At 48.9% G+C, this 14391-nt stretch overlaps 1 protein-coding gene across 5 annotated transcripts in view; it reads left to right on the top strand.

Annotated features, from left to right (window-relative positions):
* CLCN4 (chloride voltage-gated channel 4) overlaps nt 1–14391 on the top strand; it is an 89498-nt gene that overhangs the window by 63515 nt on the left and 11592 nt on the right. For all 5 annotated transcript variants that reach the window (XM_082375619.1, XM_082375616.1, XM_082375615.1 and 2 more), the window contains 5 exons: nt 4068–4274; nt 4381–4461; nt 5424–5969; nt 8100–8286; nt 8833–9231. In XM_082375619.1, the coding sequence (XP_082231745.1) occupies nt 4068–4274; nt 4381–4461; nt 5424–5969; nt 8100–8286; nt 8833–9231 (1420 nt within the window). The remainder of the gene's footprint in view (nt 1–4067; nt 4275–4380; nt 4462–5423; nt 5970–8099; nt 8287–8832; nt 9232–14391) is intronic.

Raw genomic sequence — 14391 nt, forward strand, 5'->3', positions numbered from 1 at the left:
TTCACTGCAGGAAAGATACTAAATGAGATCTTTAGAAAATACACTTCCCATGGTAGGAGGTGATCTGCCGTAAGCTGTTCCTGGTGTACAGTGTCGCAACAAACTTTGAACGCAGTGCACTTCTGCACAGTTTAAAAATCACTCATCCTTTGTAATGTTTGCTTCTGAAACATTTAGATTACTTTGGATGACAATGTTGCTGACCAGGATTCTTGACCGCCTTAATCAATAGAAATTGATCAGAGGCCAGGCAAGAAATTCAGGCAAGGCTTTACTGGGGCCTGAGCTGCAGCAGGCCGGGAGGGAGAACAAGTAACAGGTTCCTTTGCTGGCCTACTTGCTGGGGGGCAAGGCGAGCTGGTTCCTTATATGCGGTGAGGGTAGGGGTGTGTCCAGGGGTCGGGCCAGAGGAGTTGCTTAGGTGGTCTGCCCACCCCTTTGGTGGTGTTGAGTGCAGGGGGCATGCGCAGTGACCTGCTTTTGCTCCAGGCTCTTCAGAAGTGGCAGTGGGGCTCTTTGGTCTCTTTGTATCTTGTTGTCCAGAATTTGCCCCAACTGGGCACGCATGCAGTTACTTTTAGTCCCTTATAGTTTCTTTGTATTTTGTTGATAGATGTTTGTCCAGGTGCAAGCATTACAGCAGTGCAGCAGAGGGTCCCAGGTCCCAGCCAGTGTCAAAAATTCCTTTGAAACATTAAAAAGAATACAAATTTAGAGACCATTTTTTTTCTGTGTAATAAATGCTCTTGTATTAGCCCTACAAAGCACATTTAAAAGTGCACACTAGTTCTTGGGCTTCAGAACTTAGAGCGAACTGGGCAAGGATGACTACTACTGTCTGCTTCATTCATAGAACCACTGTGGACCGTATAAGAAATCATGTCCTCCTAGGGACATCCCTGGTGGCGCAGTGGTTAAGAATCCGCCTGTCAATGCAGGGGACACGGGTTCGAGCCCTGGTCCGGGAAGATCCCACATGCCGCGGAGCAGCTAAGCCCGTGCGCCACAACTACTGAGCCTATGCTCTAGAGCACACAAGCCACAACTACTGAGCCTGCGTGCCACAACTACTGAAGCCCGCACGCCTAGAGCCTGTGCTCCACAACAAGAGAAGCCACTGCAATGAGAAGCCCGCGCACCGCAACGAAGAGTAACCACCGTTCACCCCGCAACTAGAGAAAACCCGCACGCAGCAACGAAGACCCAACGCAGCCTAATAAATTAATTAATTAATTAAAGAAAAGAAAAGAAATCATGTCCTCCTAGAACTTACTTTGAGTTGATGTTTCAGTTCTATACAATGTGAACTCTCTCACAAATATTTATTTGCCAGAGAGGTTTTAAAGTTACCACCATCAAGTCACAAATGTGCTGCAATACATCGCCTTAAAGCCCTGCTTGATTCAGTCTCTGTTGATCCAAATTAAAGCAAGCGATTGGATTTTGGCATCTACTGGGAATGAATTTGCCTTCTTTAGTCCCTAATTTGATCATGACAATTTTATAAAGTCATTTCAGAGAATTACAAAATACCTCTTACATTGTTCAATTCACCACATGTCATGGCTGGCAAAGGCTCAGGTAATTTAGATGCTTGTAATTTTCTAAATGGTATTACGCTCTTCAACTGTACCCTGGGGTCCAAATCCACATTAACTAACTGACAAAAAATTATAGATAATTTTATTCTAGGCAACACAAAAGGGCAGGATTGTGGCAGGCATAATAAAACGTCCCTTAAATAAAGGGATCTGAGATCCCCAGAGCACAGGCTCAAATAGGCCCACTAGCACTAGTTAAAGACCAGTTTAACCACTGCTAGTTTGTCTGCCTTTAGGAAGGAGCTTAGTGAGTTCTTTCGAACGGATGCCCACACGCTCGCTCACTGTTGGTCTTTCTCCTTGAATTAAGAAACAGATCTCTATCAAGAACTCCTGAGATGAAAATGGTCCAGTCACACCCCTGTAAAATTGCTAGGATTAGTTCACTTCACGACCGTCTCCAAATCATCACAGGTGACATGATGCCAGAGAGCGTTTCAGGACCGCCCTTAAATACAGAGGAATTAGGAATAGCTGTACTGCTCTTCTCAGGATGAGAGCAGTGCTTCTCTACCTGGACTGCATTTTAGAATCACCTGGGGAGGCTGTAAACCTCCTATGCCCAGGATACACCTCAGACCAGTTGCATCAGATCTCGGGGCGGGGGGATACCTCGTCCTCACTGGTGCCTGATTCTCCAGGTGATACCACGGAGTGCCGGTGGAGAAGGATTGTAATAGCTACGTGAGAAACTGATCTCTTGGCGCCCACTGGGAGGCTCTTTGACATTATGTAAACATCCTGACCGTGACAGGAGCTGAGACTGTCCCATTATGTATTATACAATGGGAAAACGGATACTGACCATGAATTTCATTAGCTGACTCACTCAGTGTCTAATAAATCTCTGATTACAGGCTTGTAACTTGCTAGCTGGGCAGTAAACATTCACTCCATTTCAGCCAGTCGCGGGAGAGGTTGAAGGTAAAATGTTACTTACCCATTGGTGATGCTTCCATATCCAGAAGAACCCTGTTTTGGGGGAAGAGGACTCCAGTAGATGAAGTTAATCACTGAGATTGGCACCCCGTTGAATTCTAAAAGCGTTACGTCCATGACACTCTCTCACCCTGTCACATCTCACCCCTCCCCCTCCCCATATCCTCAAGTCCATTCTCTAGTAGGTCTGTGTCTTTATTCCCGTCTTGCCACTGGGTTCTTCATGACCTTTTTTTTTTTTTTTTTTTCTTAGATTCCATATATATGTGTCATGGACATATATACACTACCAAATGTAAAATAGATAGCTAGTGGGAAGCAGCCGCATAGCACAGGGAGATCAGCTCGGTGCTTTGTGACCACCTAGAGGGGTGGGATAGGGAGGGTGGGAGGGAGGGAGATGCAAGAGGGAAGAGATATGGGAACATATGTATATGCATAACTGATTCACTTTGTTATAAAGCAGAAACTAACACACCATTGTAAAGCAATTATACTCCAATAAAGATGTTTAAAAAATAAAAAATAAAAAAAAATAAAAGCATTATGCAAATTCACATACACCTTTAGGGAGAAAGCCATTATTTGGCGTTTACAAAACGTCGCAGGTCTGAAAGTGGTGCACGAGTCAGCTCTATCTGTAGTCAAAGTACTTTTCAGGACAAGAGGGCAAGATTCAACGGAAGGGAAGGGGTTGCCACGGATTCAGATACCCTTACATCCCCCAAGAGTGCGTTATTAGAATGTTGAGCATCTTCTTTTTCCAATATTGTATTAAGAATATTTTCAAACATACAGGAAAGTCGAAAGAATTGGACAGTAAACACCCATATACCCCTGGCCTGCATCAGGGGTTGGCAAACTTTTCCGATAAAGGAGAGTCAATATTTTGGGCTTTGTGAGTCAAGAGGCAAAACTGAGGAACTATTCTCACTAAAAGGCTAGTAGTCTTGTTTACATATTACATTTAGAAACATTAAAAGCACTCTTAGCTCGTGTGTCATACACAACAGGCCGTGGGCTGGATTTGGCCCATGGGCCATAGTTTGCCGACCCTGATCTGAAGTGCAATTGATATTTTGTTGTATTTGCTTTGTCACATAGCCAGCCAGATGTCCCTTTATCTTGGCCATCTTTCAGTAGTGAAATATTAACAGTTAAAATCAATAGATACACGTATCTTTTCAACACAACAGAGGGTAAAATGCACAGGATAAATGCCATAAATAAAATGAGACTCTGATAATTACTTATTCAGTCCTCGTTACGATCTCTCATTACTCTCGGAATTATTAAGATTTACTATGCTTTGAAATTGTTTCAGGGTTCCATTAATATATAAAATTAGGCGTTAATATAAATTCTCAATATAAAATTATAGCTAAATTAACAACTAAAGCAGCCTGTCTTCCATATGATTTAGCGAATCTCGGTTTGAAAGCTGCTCCTCAGAGGAGGGAGAGGTTACTTTCCTAGCCGTGGCGCTGAAGCGGCTCACTCCCCATCGCTCTCCATCCTGTGTTTCAGATAAAGACCATCCTGAGCGGCTTCATCATCAGGGGCTACTTGGGCAAGTGGACCCTGCTGATCAAGACTGTCACCCTGGTGCTGGTGGTGTCCTCGGGCCTGAGCCTTGGCAAGGAAGGGCCGCTGGTGCACGTGGCATGCTGCTGTGGCAACTTCTTCAGCAGCCTCTTCTCCAAGTACAGCAAGAACGAGGGCAAGAGGCGCGAGGTGAGCAGGTGCAGGATGAAGCGCCCTCCCGCCCTCTCCAGCCTCTCCAGTACCCGCTGATTTGCCGGAAAGGCCTCGGGCTGACAGGGAGCTCTTTGCTTCGCAGGTGCTGTCAGCTGCGGCCGCTGCCGGGGTCTCTGTCGCCTTTGGTGCTCCGATCGGGGGTGTGCTTTTCAGTCTGGAAGAGGTGAGCGTGGGCACCGGAGGGCACCGGAGGGCCCCGTGGTTCTGAGCGCCGAGGAACACATCGGGGGTCGGGGCGGCAGGAGGCTTCCCTCTCTAGCCCTCTGAGGGCTGAGAGATTCCTGCGGCTCATTAAGGAGCCGCAGTGTTCGCCATGAAATATGTGTTTTCAAGTCCTGTTTTAAAAATTGCCAGTGTGATTTCTGGGGGGAGATTTGCAGTCTTCTCTCTCGTTTTCATAAACAACATAATGAAGCATTTTTATGTTTTGCAACCCAAATGGATCCAGTCCAGCAGTCGGCCCACGTTGTCCGTAAAGGGCCAGGTAGCAAATATTTTAGGCTTTGCGGGTCTCAGGGCTCGGTCGCAACCACTGGGCTCTGCCCTTGTAGCGTGGAGGGCGCCACAGACAACACGCACGTGCGCGGCTTGGCTGACTTCCAACGAGACCTTCCCTATGGATGCTGAAGTTTGAATTTTATGTAATTACCACTTGTCACTAAGTCTTGTTCTTTTGAATATTTCACGTGTCACAAAATAATTCTCTCTTCCCCCAACCATTTAAAAACGTACAAACCATTCTTAACTCATGTGCCCTCCAGATACATCTGCTGGGCCAGGGGTTTCAACCCATGATCTGTTGTCTGGAGAATCAAATCAGAGGTTTCTTTTCTTTTAGGAGGGTGTCTGTGCTATAAACAGAATGATGATGAAATGTTCTCATTTGTCTTAAAAAATAGCGCAAACACACCTTGACTAGTGTCCATTCCAATTGTAGACATAGAGTCCTTTAACTATCTTTGTTAGTGCATTTGGGCCATCCTCACACCTAGGTTGAGGAAGTGAGTACCGCCCGTCTTTGGTCTTGAGTGTGACTTTATGGCCTGTGCCAGCAGGTGGGGCTGGGGCTCTGGGCGGCTCTTTCTGCCGCCGGTCTCTGATTTTCCACCTGTTGCTTGGTCGCAGGTCAGCTACTACTTTCCCTTAAAGACCTTGTGGCGGTCCTTCTTTGCGGCCCTGGTGGCAGCCTTCACGCTGCGATCCATCAATCCCTTTGGGAACAGCCGCCTCGTCCTCTTCTACGTGGAGTATCACACGCCCTGGTACATGGCCGAGCTCTTCCCCTTCATCCTGCTTGGTGTCTTCGGGGGCCTGTGGGGAACCCTCTTCATCCGCTGCAACATCGCCTGGTGCAGGAGGCGCAAAACCACCAAGCTGGGGAAGTACCCGGTGCTGGAGGTCATTGCGGTGACCGCCATCACTGCCGTCGTCGCCTACCCCAACCCCTACACGCGCCGCAGCACGAGCGAGCTCATATCCGAGCTCTTCAATGACTGCGGGGCCCTCGAGTCCTCCCAGCTCTGTGACTACATCAATGACCCCAACATGACGCGGCCCGTGGACGACATCCCCGACCGGCCGGCCGGGGTCGGCGTTTACACAGCCATGTGGCAGCTGGCCCTGGCGCTGATCTTCAAAATCGTCATTACCATATTTACCTTTGGCATGAAGGTAAGTGAAGGGGAGGGAAGGTGTCAGGGGAGGGAGGCAACCTCTGTCCTTCTGGGGATAGCACCCTAAGTCCCCAGAATAAGATTGTGACAGGGGGAAAAGGGGAGGTGACCTTTACTGAATGTTCTCATGTGCAGGGCACTTGACATTCTTTTATTTTTTTTTTTAATTAATTAATTAATTTATGGCTGTGCTGGGTCTTCGTTTCTGTGCGAGGGCTTTCTCTAGTTGTGGCGAGCGGGGGCCACTCTTCATCGCCGTGCGCGGGCCTCTCACTATCGCGGCCTTTCTTGTTGCGGAGCACAGGCTCCAGACGCGCAGGCTCAGTAATTGTGGCTCACGGGCCCAGTCGCTCCGCGGCATGTGGGATCCTCCCAGACCAGGGCTCGAGCCCGTGTCCTCTGCGTTGGCAGGCAGACTCTCAACCACTGCGCCACCAGGGAAGCCCTTGACATTCTTTTAATCAACAAGAAACAACGCTTTTGATAAACAGCAAGCCTATGGAATAGAGATTTATAACCCCATTTTACCAGTGAAGAAGCTAAAGCTTGGAGTATATCATTCATAAGGAGACATGTACAGCTTGGTGAATTCTCACAAAACATACACACTTGTGTGACCAGCACCCAGGACCAGGAGCAGAACGCTGGCAACCCTCCAGAACCCCCTTGTGTTCCATGACTGTTGCTTTTTGTGGTATTCTTACGAATTAAAAAAAAAAAAGTCTAGGGACTTCCCTGGTGGTCCAGTGGTTGAGAATCCGCCTTCCAATGCAGGCGACGCGGGTTCAATCCCTAGTGGTAACTAAGATCCCACATGCTTAGGGGCAACTAAGGCCGCCTGCCACAGACTACAGAGCCCACGCGATCTGGAGCCCCCATGCCACAACTAGAGAGAAGCCTGCGCACAGCAACGAAAGATCCCGCATACCGCAACTAAGACCCAACACAGCCCAAAAAAATAAATAAATACAAATAAATAAATATTTTAAAAAATTCTAAGAAGCTGTGTACTTGGGTGCAGTGGTCAAACACAAACCTGAATTTTTGCCTTAAGAACAAGGAAGGATGAACGTTATTAAATAGGTGACTGTCTCTGATGCAAAGGGGTTTATTTTCTTCTGGTGCCTGCTGGGAGAAGTCTGCTTTGAAGTTACAGGGGATTAAATGACGGGGGGATAAGGGGTGCTCAGAAAGGAACAATTTCCTCAGGAATGTCTCACACTCTGGAAATCACACCCGAGGATCCAAACTTAACTCGAATTTGGGTAAAGATCCACTTGCATCCTCAGATTGATGACAGCTGGGGGGCGGGGGTGGGGTCGGGGTGACATAAATGCAGCTCCCGGTCAGGATCGGCGGTCACATGCAGTCTCCACGAACAGAGTCAAGTCTGCTCTGTAGCAAATGTCTGATCACTAGAGAAATGAACATGTTTTTCACACAGCAAAATATAAAACACGCTATTACCTAGACCTTTCAGTTTCCATGGTCTATTTCTTTGCTGCATCTAGCCTGGCTTGAAAATATTCAGAATACTTTTCGGAAAATGGACTTTGTTAGGAAGACAGACCTGCTCCCCATCTCTCTCTGACAGGTGTTTGGCCACTGTACATACAAGAGGGCAGTAAGCCCGTGCCAAGGTTTTTGGAAGATGCAGGGCAGCTACACTGACGCTTTTAGCTTCTTTCTTTGACCTGTGAACAGTTGAAGGCCTTGCTTTTCCATTTTCATGCTGTGGCTTGACATTTAATTTTAAAAGCTAATCTGAATGACACGTGAGGGGAGAGAGAAAGTGGTGAGTATCTCAAGTGACAGATGTGCACTTTGAATGTTATTTGCAGTGGGGCTTATCATTCTTTAATCCACAGCAGGCAGACTAGGCCAGCTTTTGAAGGCGAGGAAATGAAAGTGTAAAATTGCATTTTCTCCAAGTCACAGTAGATACGACCAAGCAGGTGAAATCACTGGTCCCATGGTTTCCCAGCTGACCCATGTTTTGAAGCGTTGCCCCTCCTTTGAAGACCGAAGCAAAATGCAAGCTTGTCGAGGGGGCCTGAGTTTCCCGGCGGCGGGGCGGCGGGAACGGGGCCCCCTTCCCTCATGCTGCTTTCCCCGGCGCTCCCCGCAGATCCCGTCCGGTCTCTTCATCCCCAGCATGGCTGTGGGGGCCATGGCAGGCAGGATGGTGGGAATTGGCGTGGAGCAACTGGCTTACCATCACCACGACTGGATCGTCTTCAGGAATTGGTGCAGGCCCGGAGCAGACTGCGTCACCCCAGGGCTCTACGCCATGGTGGGAGCCGCCGCCTGCCTAGGTACCGAGTGTGTGTGTGTGTGTGTGTGTGTGTGTGTGTGTGTGTGTGTGTGTGTGTGTGTGTGTGTGTGTGTGTGTGTGTGTAATGTGAGTAGCAGAGGGCTTTTCTCTGCTCAGTCATCCGGGGACCCAGGCTGATGGGGTCTCCACCGTCTTGCAGCTGTACCGTCTACAATTGTGGATAGTCTCTACAATTCTCCACCTCGAGGGGTTCTGGTAGAGAGCGATGCTTGCTGAGTCAGAAACCTGCAGAGCCCACATAGGCGCCACTCACCAAAAAGCAAGGCGGGTCCTGGGTGAATAGACAACTTGCTGTCCCTCACGGGAGAAGAGCCCCTCAGTGAGATGCGACTTACGGCTCCTGATGCAAGGCTGTGTTTACCAAGACTGGCCTCTATCCTAGAGGTCTGAGCCTGGGCGCCGTGTAGGACTGTCTCCGCGGAACAGGTGCCGGGAGGGTAGAGCCGGCTTGTCAGTTTGCACAGTTCATGTCCTCTCGCGGGTGTGGGGTCGAGTCCTGCAATTTCATTCCTCCCTTTGGTTGCAGGTGGAGTTACCAGGATGACGGTGTCGTTGGTGGTCATCATGTTTGAATTGACGGGTGGTCTCGAGTACATCGTGCCCCTGATGGCGGCGGCCGTGACCAGCAAGTGGGTGGCTGATGCCTTTGGGAAGGAAGGCATCTACGAGGCCCACATCCACTTAAATGGGTACCCGTTCCTGGACGTGAAGGACGAGTTCACCCACCGCACGCTGGCCACCGACGTCATGCGGCCACGGCGGGGGGAGCCGCCGCTGTCCGTGCTCACCCAGGACAGCATGACCGTTGAGGACGTGGAGACGCTCATCAAGGAGACCGACTACAATGGCTTCCCCGTGGTCGTCTCCAGGGACTCGGAGCGCCTCATCGGGTTCGCCCAGAGGAGGGAGCTGATTCTCGCCATAAGTGAGTAAAGCAGGGAGGCTCACGCTTCACGGAGACGAACGGCACCCCTGTGCCCCGACATTCTCAAAGAGGTTCGAGAGAGTGGACGAGGGTCGGAGGGCTTCAGGCCAGGGTCTCTCACGCTTTAATGCTTATTCGTTTCACGTGGGCGTCTGGCCAGAATGCAGTAGGTCTGGGGTGGGACCCGAGACTCTGCATTTCTCCCGAGCTCCCTCTTAGTGCTGCTGCTGCTGCTGCCCCCAGGTCACACCGTGAGGGACAGTGTCCCGTCGGAGGCATTCTTGGCTGGACACCGAGCACCACGTTTGCAAGCAGCCCCCTGGGCCCCTCCCTCCAGGAGACACGCGCTCCGCCCTTTAGGGACTTCCTGGGCGAAGCTGAGCAGGACGAGGTGGGAGAGCGCGGGCTGGCCGGGCAGGCCGGTCGCGGAGACGGACTTGCAGGCAGGCTGACCGACCCAGATGCTGAGCTCCCTGCCTCAGGCGCCTCCCTCGGCGCCGCTCAAGCCCTTCACTTCGCGACTCTGTGTCCGGCGCCATCAGTTAGAGGCCCGCGTGGGTCCAGTCAGTTCCGTGGGATGCTTTTCCTCCTCGTGCGCTGACTGGATCAGCTGGGCTGAGGGGCAGGCTGCTGAGCTGGGAGAGCGGAGAGGGGATGAGGCCCAGCTGGGATGTTCCCGACACGGGCGGCTCCGAGAAGCCCGGGGCTCCCGTTGGCCCAGGGATGAGCGCCTTGGAGGGGGAGCGGGAGGTAGGAGGATTCCACAGACACAGGCCTGGGTGTGAGTCTTTGGAGGCCCGGGCAGGCAGGAGCAGGAGGCCTTAGCGGGCTCCCCCAGGGTGGTCCTTCCGGACTTCCCGATGCAGCGGGGGCAGGGAGCCGCAGAGCACATCCGCGGCGCGTGGTAAACACTGATGCCCTCCGGCTCAGCGCCCCTGCATCTCACGGTACGCCGGGGCCCATCACATGGCTCATGTGTGGCCGTGATGATTGTACTTCCAGAACATTTGTGAAGTTGGCCAGGGGGACTTTTCCAGGTATGATGGTGGAACGCCCCACCGGGAACACACCTTAGCTTATCCCTGCCCTTTGGTAACTATTTCTTAGGCTCTCGCTTTGAATTTCCAAAACCTCTTCGCGATGTTAAGTAGCTTGTAAAATGTTTTTAAAGTATCTTCATCAAAGGCTTTATAAAAATAAGTTTAAATAAGCTATATAGCCTCTGATGTTAGCTTGTTGCTCAAACATATTTACCTCCCCCAAAGCAACAGTTGATTTTATATTTTAGACACGAAAGTACATTTGTGCTTTAAGTGCTCCATGATGCTTCTCTTTATTATATGTCCTGTCGCTTAACAGGTAGGTGCCTTTAGGCATGACCATTGCCTTATAAATAATGAGATTTTTTTAGAAAAAGCTGTATAGTAGGGTTGGGTTTGTTTTAAATTAATGTAATCAGCAGGCTTTAAAAATTTATTCAATCCTTAAAATCTTTTAAGCAAAGGTTGAAATTTAAACACTCTAGTAATAAATGTCACGGAATCCATTACCTATTGTGCCGCTCCAGGCACACCTGCTAAGAGAGAGCTTACTAATTTTGCTGAAACCCATTACTGTAATCAAGTGGGAAGCAGTAATTGTCATCAGCCGGTTAGAGAAGAAATTTAAGCTTGCCAACCCAGCGCCCTCCTAGAAGCTATGTTTGGAATGTCTGAAGAGGCAACACACGGTGTAAATAATACCTTTATGCTTTCCATCAGACCGATAAGAGTACGGAAGCTGCCATTTACATGGTTTGCGGGAAAGCAAGGAGTGTTTGGCTGTGAGCAGTGAGAAAAGCTGTTTTCCTGCTCCGTGGATATAGAAAAGTCCTGTACTCCGGTGGAGAAATTCATGACCTGTATTTGCAGACTTAGACGCCCTTTTGCGAATATAGAAATAGGACTTGAGCATTGAGCTAGTAACGATCCCATGCCAATTTCCCTTTCAGGGGACTCAGGAGCAGAGATTTTACATAGATCCAAGATAAGAAAAGAGTAGTAAATGAGGCAAAGATTTTTTTCTCACGTGTCATGTTTAAAAAGGTGTCAGTTGCTCCCGTGAAGCTGAAAATGTCTTATTTTCAGTCTGTCTCTGGAATGCCAAACCATAGCTGTTGTCTTTGCTGGAGAGCCATTAGTCGCAGCACCTCGGAAACGTGGCCCTTTCACCATCACGTACTCACGTAGGGCCATGTGTGGCCCTTGTTCAAGTTCCTGGTAGATGGGACTTTCCCTCTTGGGGCTCTCTGCAAACACGAGGCTCCTTCTGTGCCCGGCAGGCTCGGGCTCTTCTAGTCTTGAGTTCCACAGTCAAGTGAGGCTGGATCCAGAGAGGGCTCAGTGGGAAGCCGCGACGATGATTAAAGGGATGGAAAGTTAGAGTCATGGGCCAGAGTTAAGGGAACTCTCATTTTCTTCGCCTGGTGGATGATTTGATGATGATTCTCCAGCATGTGGAAGAGGCCCATTTGCAGAAAGGGATCTATGTCCAGAACTGAACAACAAGATACGTGTCAGATCTGTTGGACGGGTTCTTTAGGGATAAAGAGGTTTCTTCCTGGGAGAGCTGTTTGTTAGTGATTGGGATAGGCCGTGGAGAACAGTGGTGCCATCTGCTTCCTTCTGCTGGGGATGAAAAAATACATGCAGAGGGACTTTTCCATGCCTTATAAACTATAACTTGTCAGAAAATCATCTGCTTTTCCTTCTAAATAGTCTTTACTTTTTTACCACATAACCTTTGTACTGACCACCACTATAGTTGCTTCTAATTTTCCATTTTAACCTTTCTTGTCAATTACGTCTGTTTTATGGAAGCATTTTTTTTTTTTGGAAGCATTTTTTTTAACCTTTGATGTCTGGCATCTGCCTAAGCTTTTTTAAAATTAAAAAAGATTTTTTTTATTTTGATTTTTTTTACTGAAGTAGAGTGGATTTACGATGTTGTGTTAATTTCTGCTGTACAGCAAAGTGATTCAGTTATGCATATAGATACATTCATTCTTTTTTATATTCTTTTCCGTTATGGTTTATCACAGGATATTGAATATAGTTCCCCGTGCTATACAGTAGGACCGTGTTGCTTATCTATGGAAGCATTTTTTTTCTTTTTTTTTTTTAATTAATTAATTTATTTTTGGCTGTGTTGGGTCTTCGCTGCTACGCGCGGGCTTTCTCTGGTTGCGATGAGCGGGGGCTACTCTTCGTTGCGGTGCGCTGGCTTCTCATTGCGGTGGCTTCTCTTGTTGTGGAGCACGGGCTCTAGGCACGCAGGCTCAGTAGTTGTGGCACGTGGGCTCAGTAGTTGTGGCTCACGGGCTCTAGAGCACAGGCTCAGTTGTTGTGGCGCACGGGCTTAGCTGCTCCGCGGCATGTGGGATCTTCCCGGACCAGGGCTTGAACCTGTGTCCTCTGCATTGGCAGGCAGATTCTTATCCACTGCGCCACCAGGGAAGTCCCTATGGAAGCATTTTTAATGAACAGGATGATAGCGTATTACCTCCCTAAAAACATGATTAGAGTTTCTCAACCTTAACGCCATTAACATTGGGGCTGGATCATTCTTTGTTGAGAGGGGCTGTCCTGTGCACTGTAGGATCAACCCTGGTCGCTACCCACTAGAGTCCAGTAGCAACCCCGTCCCCCCAGTTATGAGACCCCAAAATGCCTCCGGATATTGCCAAGTGTCCCCTGAGGGTGGAGGCAGAATTACTCCCAGTTGAGAACCATTGCTCTAAAGCGATTGTAATCACTTACTGGATATGTGATTGTTTCCAGTCTTTTAAAATTTCTTGGCCTATCATAGCTTGTGGAATTCACTTTATCAACACTTTCCTCATTACCCTCCTTGCACCTGGCATTATGATCGTACTGCTGCTAACAAGTGGAATGTCAGGTTGAATGACCTTAACAGGCGCTCGTAAAAGGTACATCATTTTTCAGGAGCTGCAGCCACTGAGAGTAGTTGTGGTAGAATAGAACAGCAGACCCCCAATACTAACAACAATTTTAAAAAGTTTAGGGGCTTCCCTGGTGGCGCAGTGGTTAAGAATCTGCCTGCCAATGCAGGGGACACGGGTTCGAGCCCTGGTCCGGGAAGATCCCACATGCCGCGGAGCAGCTAAGCCCGTGTGCCACAACTACTGAGCCTGCGCTGTACAGCCCGTGCGCCACAACTACTGAGCCCGCGTGCCTAGAGCCCACACTCCACAAGAGAAGCCACTGCAATGAGAAGCCCATGCAATGCAACAGAGAGCAGCCCCCGCTCACCACAACTAGAGAATGCCGCGTGCAGCAACAAAGACCCAACGCAGCCAAAAATAAAGATAAAAAAGAAAAAAAAAGTTTAACTACTTGATCTTTACAACAAAAATGAAGTTTATTACATTTTTTAAAGTAAAAGTAATACTGAGAATGTTGGGGAAATCAGAAGCAAAAGAGAATTAAAAAGGTGCCCACATTTTCAGCACCATAGAAGGCTCTGGTTAATATTTAGTGCTTTTCTTGTCTTTTAGGCCTTTTACACATGTAATGTTGGGCTATCTTTTTTTTTTTTTTTTTTTTTGGCTGCTTTTCTAACACGGGTTTCCATGAGTCCCTGGGGTCTGGGAGCCTATACTCTCACAGCACTGGATCATGCCCTGGGTGAGGGCTTGGTTTACGCTTCCGTGCAGGAAATATTTCACGTAGCACCCACCATGTGCTGGTGCCATCCCGGGAGCTGGGAGCACAGGGCTGGCAGCAACCAGGCTCTGCCCTCTGTGAACGTACATGCTGGAGTTGGTTGCAGGCATTTTGGTGACAGGTGATTTCTTGTCCAAAGTGGGAGTAGATGGTTCCCCCAGTAGAGAGATGAGGAGAGCTTTCTTGCTGATTCTTCCATTCACCAGCTTTCGGCTGTGCGTCGTACCTCCACCCCCGAAGTTCAATCAAGGCTTTAAGATAGGTCTTTATAATAGAGCTCCAAAGTGGCCTCACAGAGAGCCCTTTGGAGAGAGCCACAGCTGCTCCTCTTGGACTACCAAGGAGCGCTGCTCAGGTCTCCGGCTCTGACCCCAGCTGTTGCCTTCGATTCTTGTTTGGCCGTGGATAGCTCAGGGCTTTCCTTCCGAATGCCTCC

Source organism: Balaenoptera borealis (assembly GCF_965194805.1).
Source record: "Balaenoptera borealis genome assembly, chromosome: X".
In the NCBI taxonomy this organism is placed as follows: domain Eukaryota; kingdom Metazoa; phylum Chordata; class Mammalia; order Artiodactyla; family Balaenopteridae; genus Balaenoptera; species Balaenoptera borealis.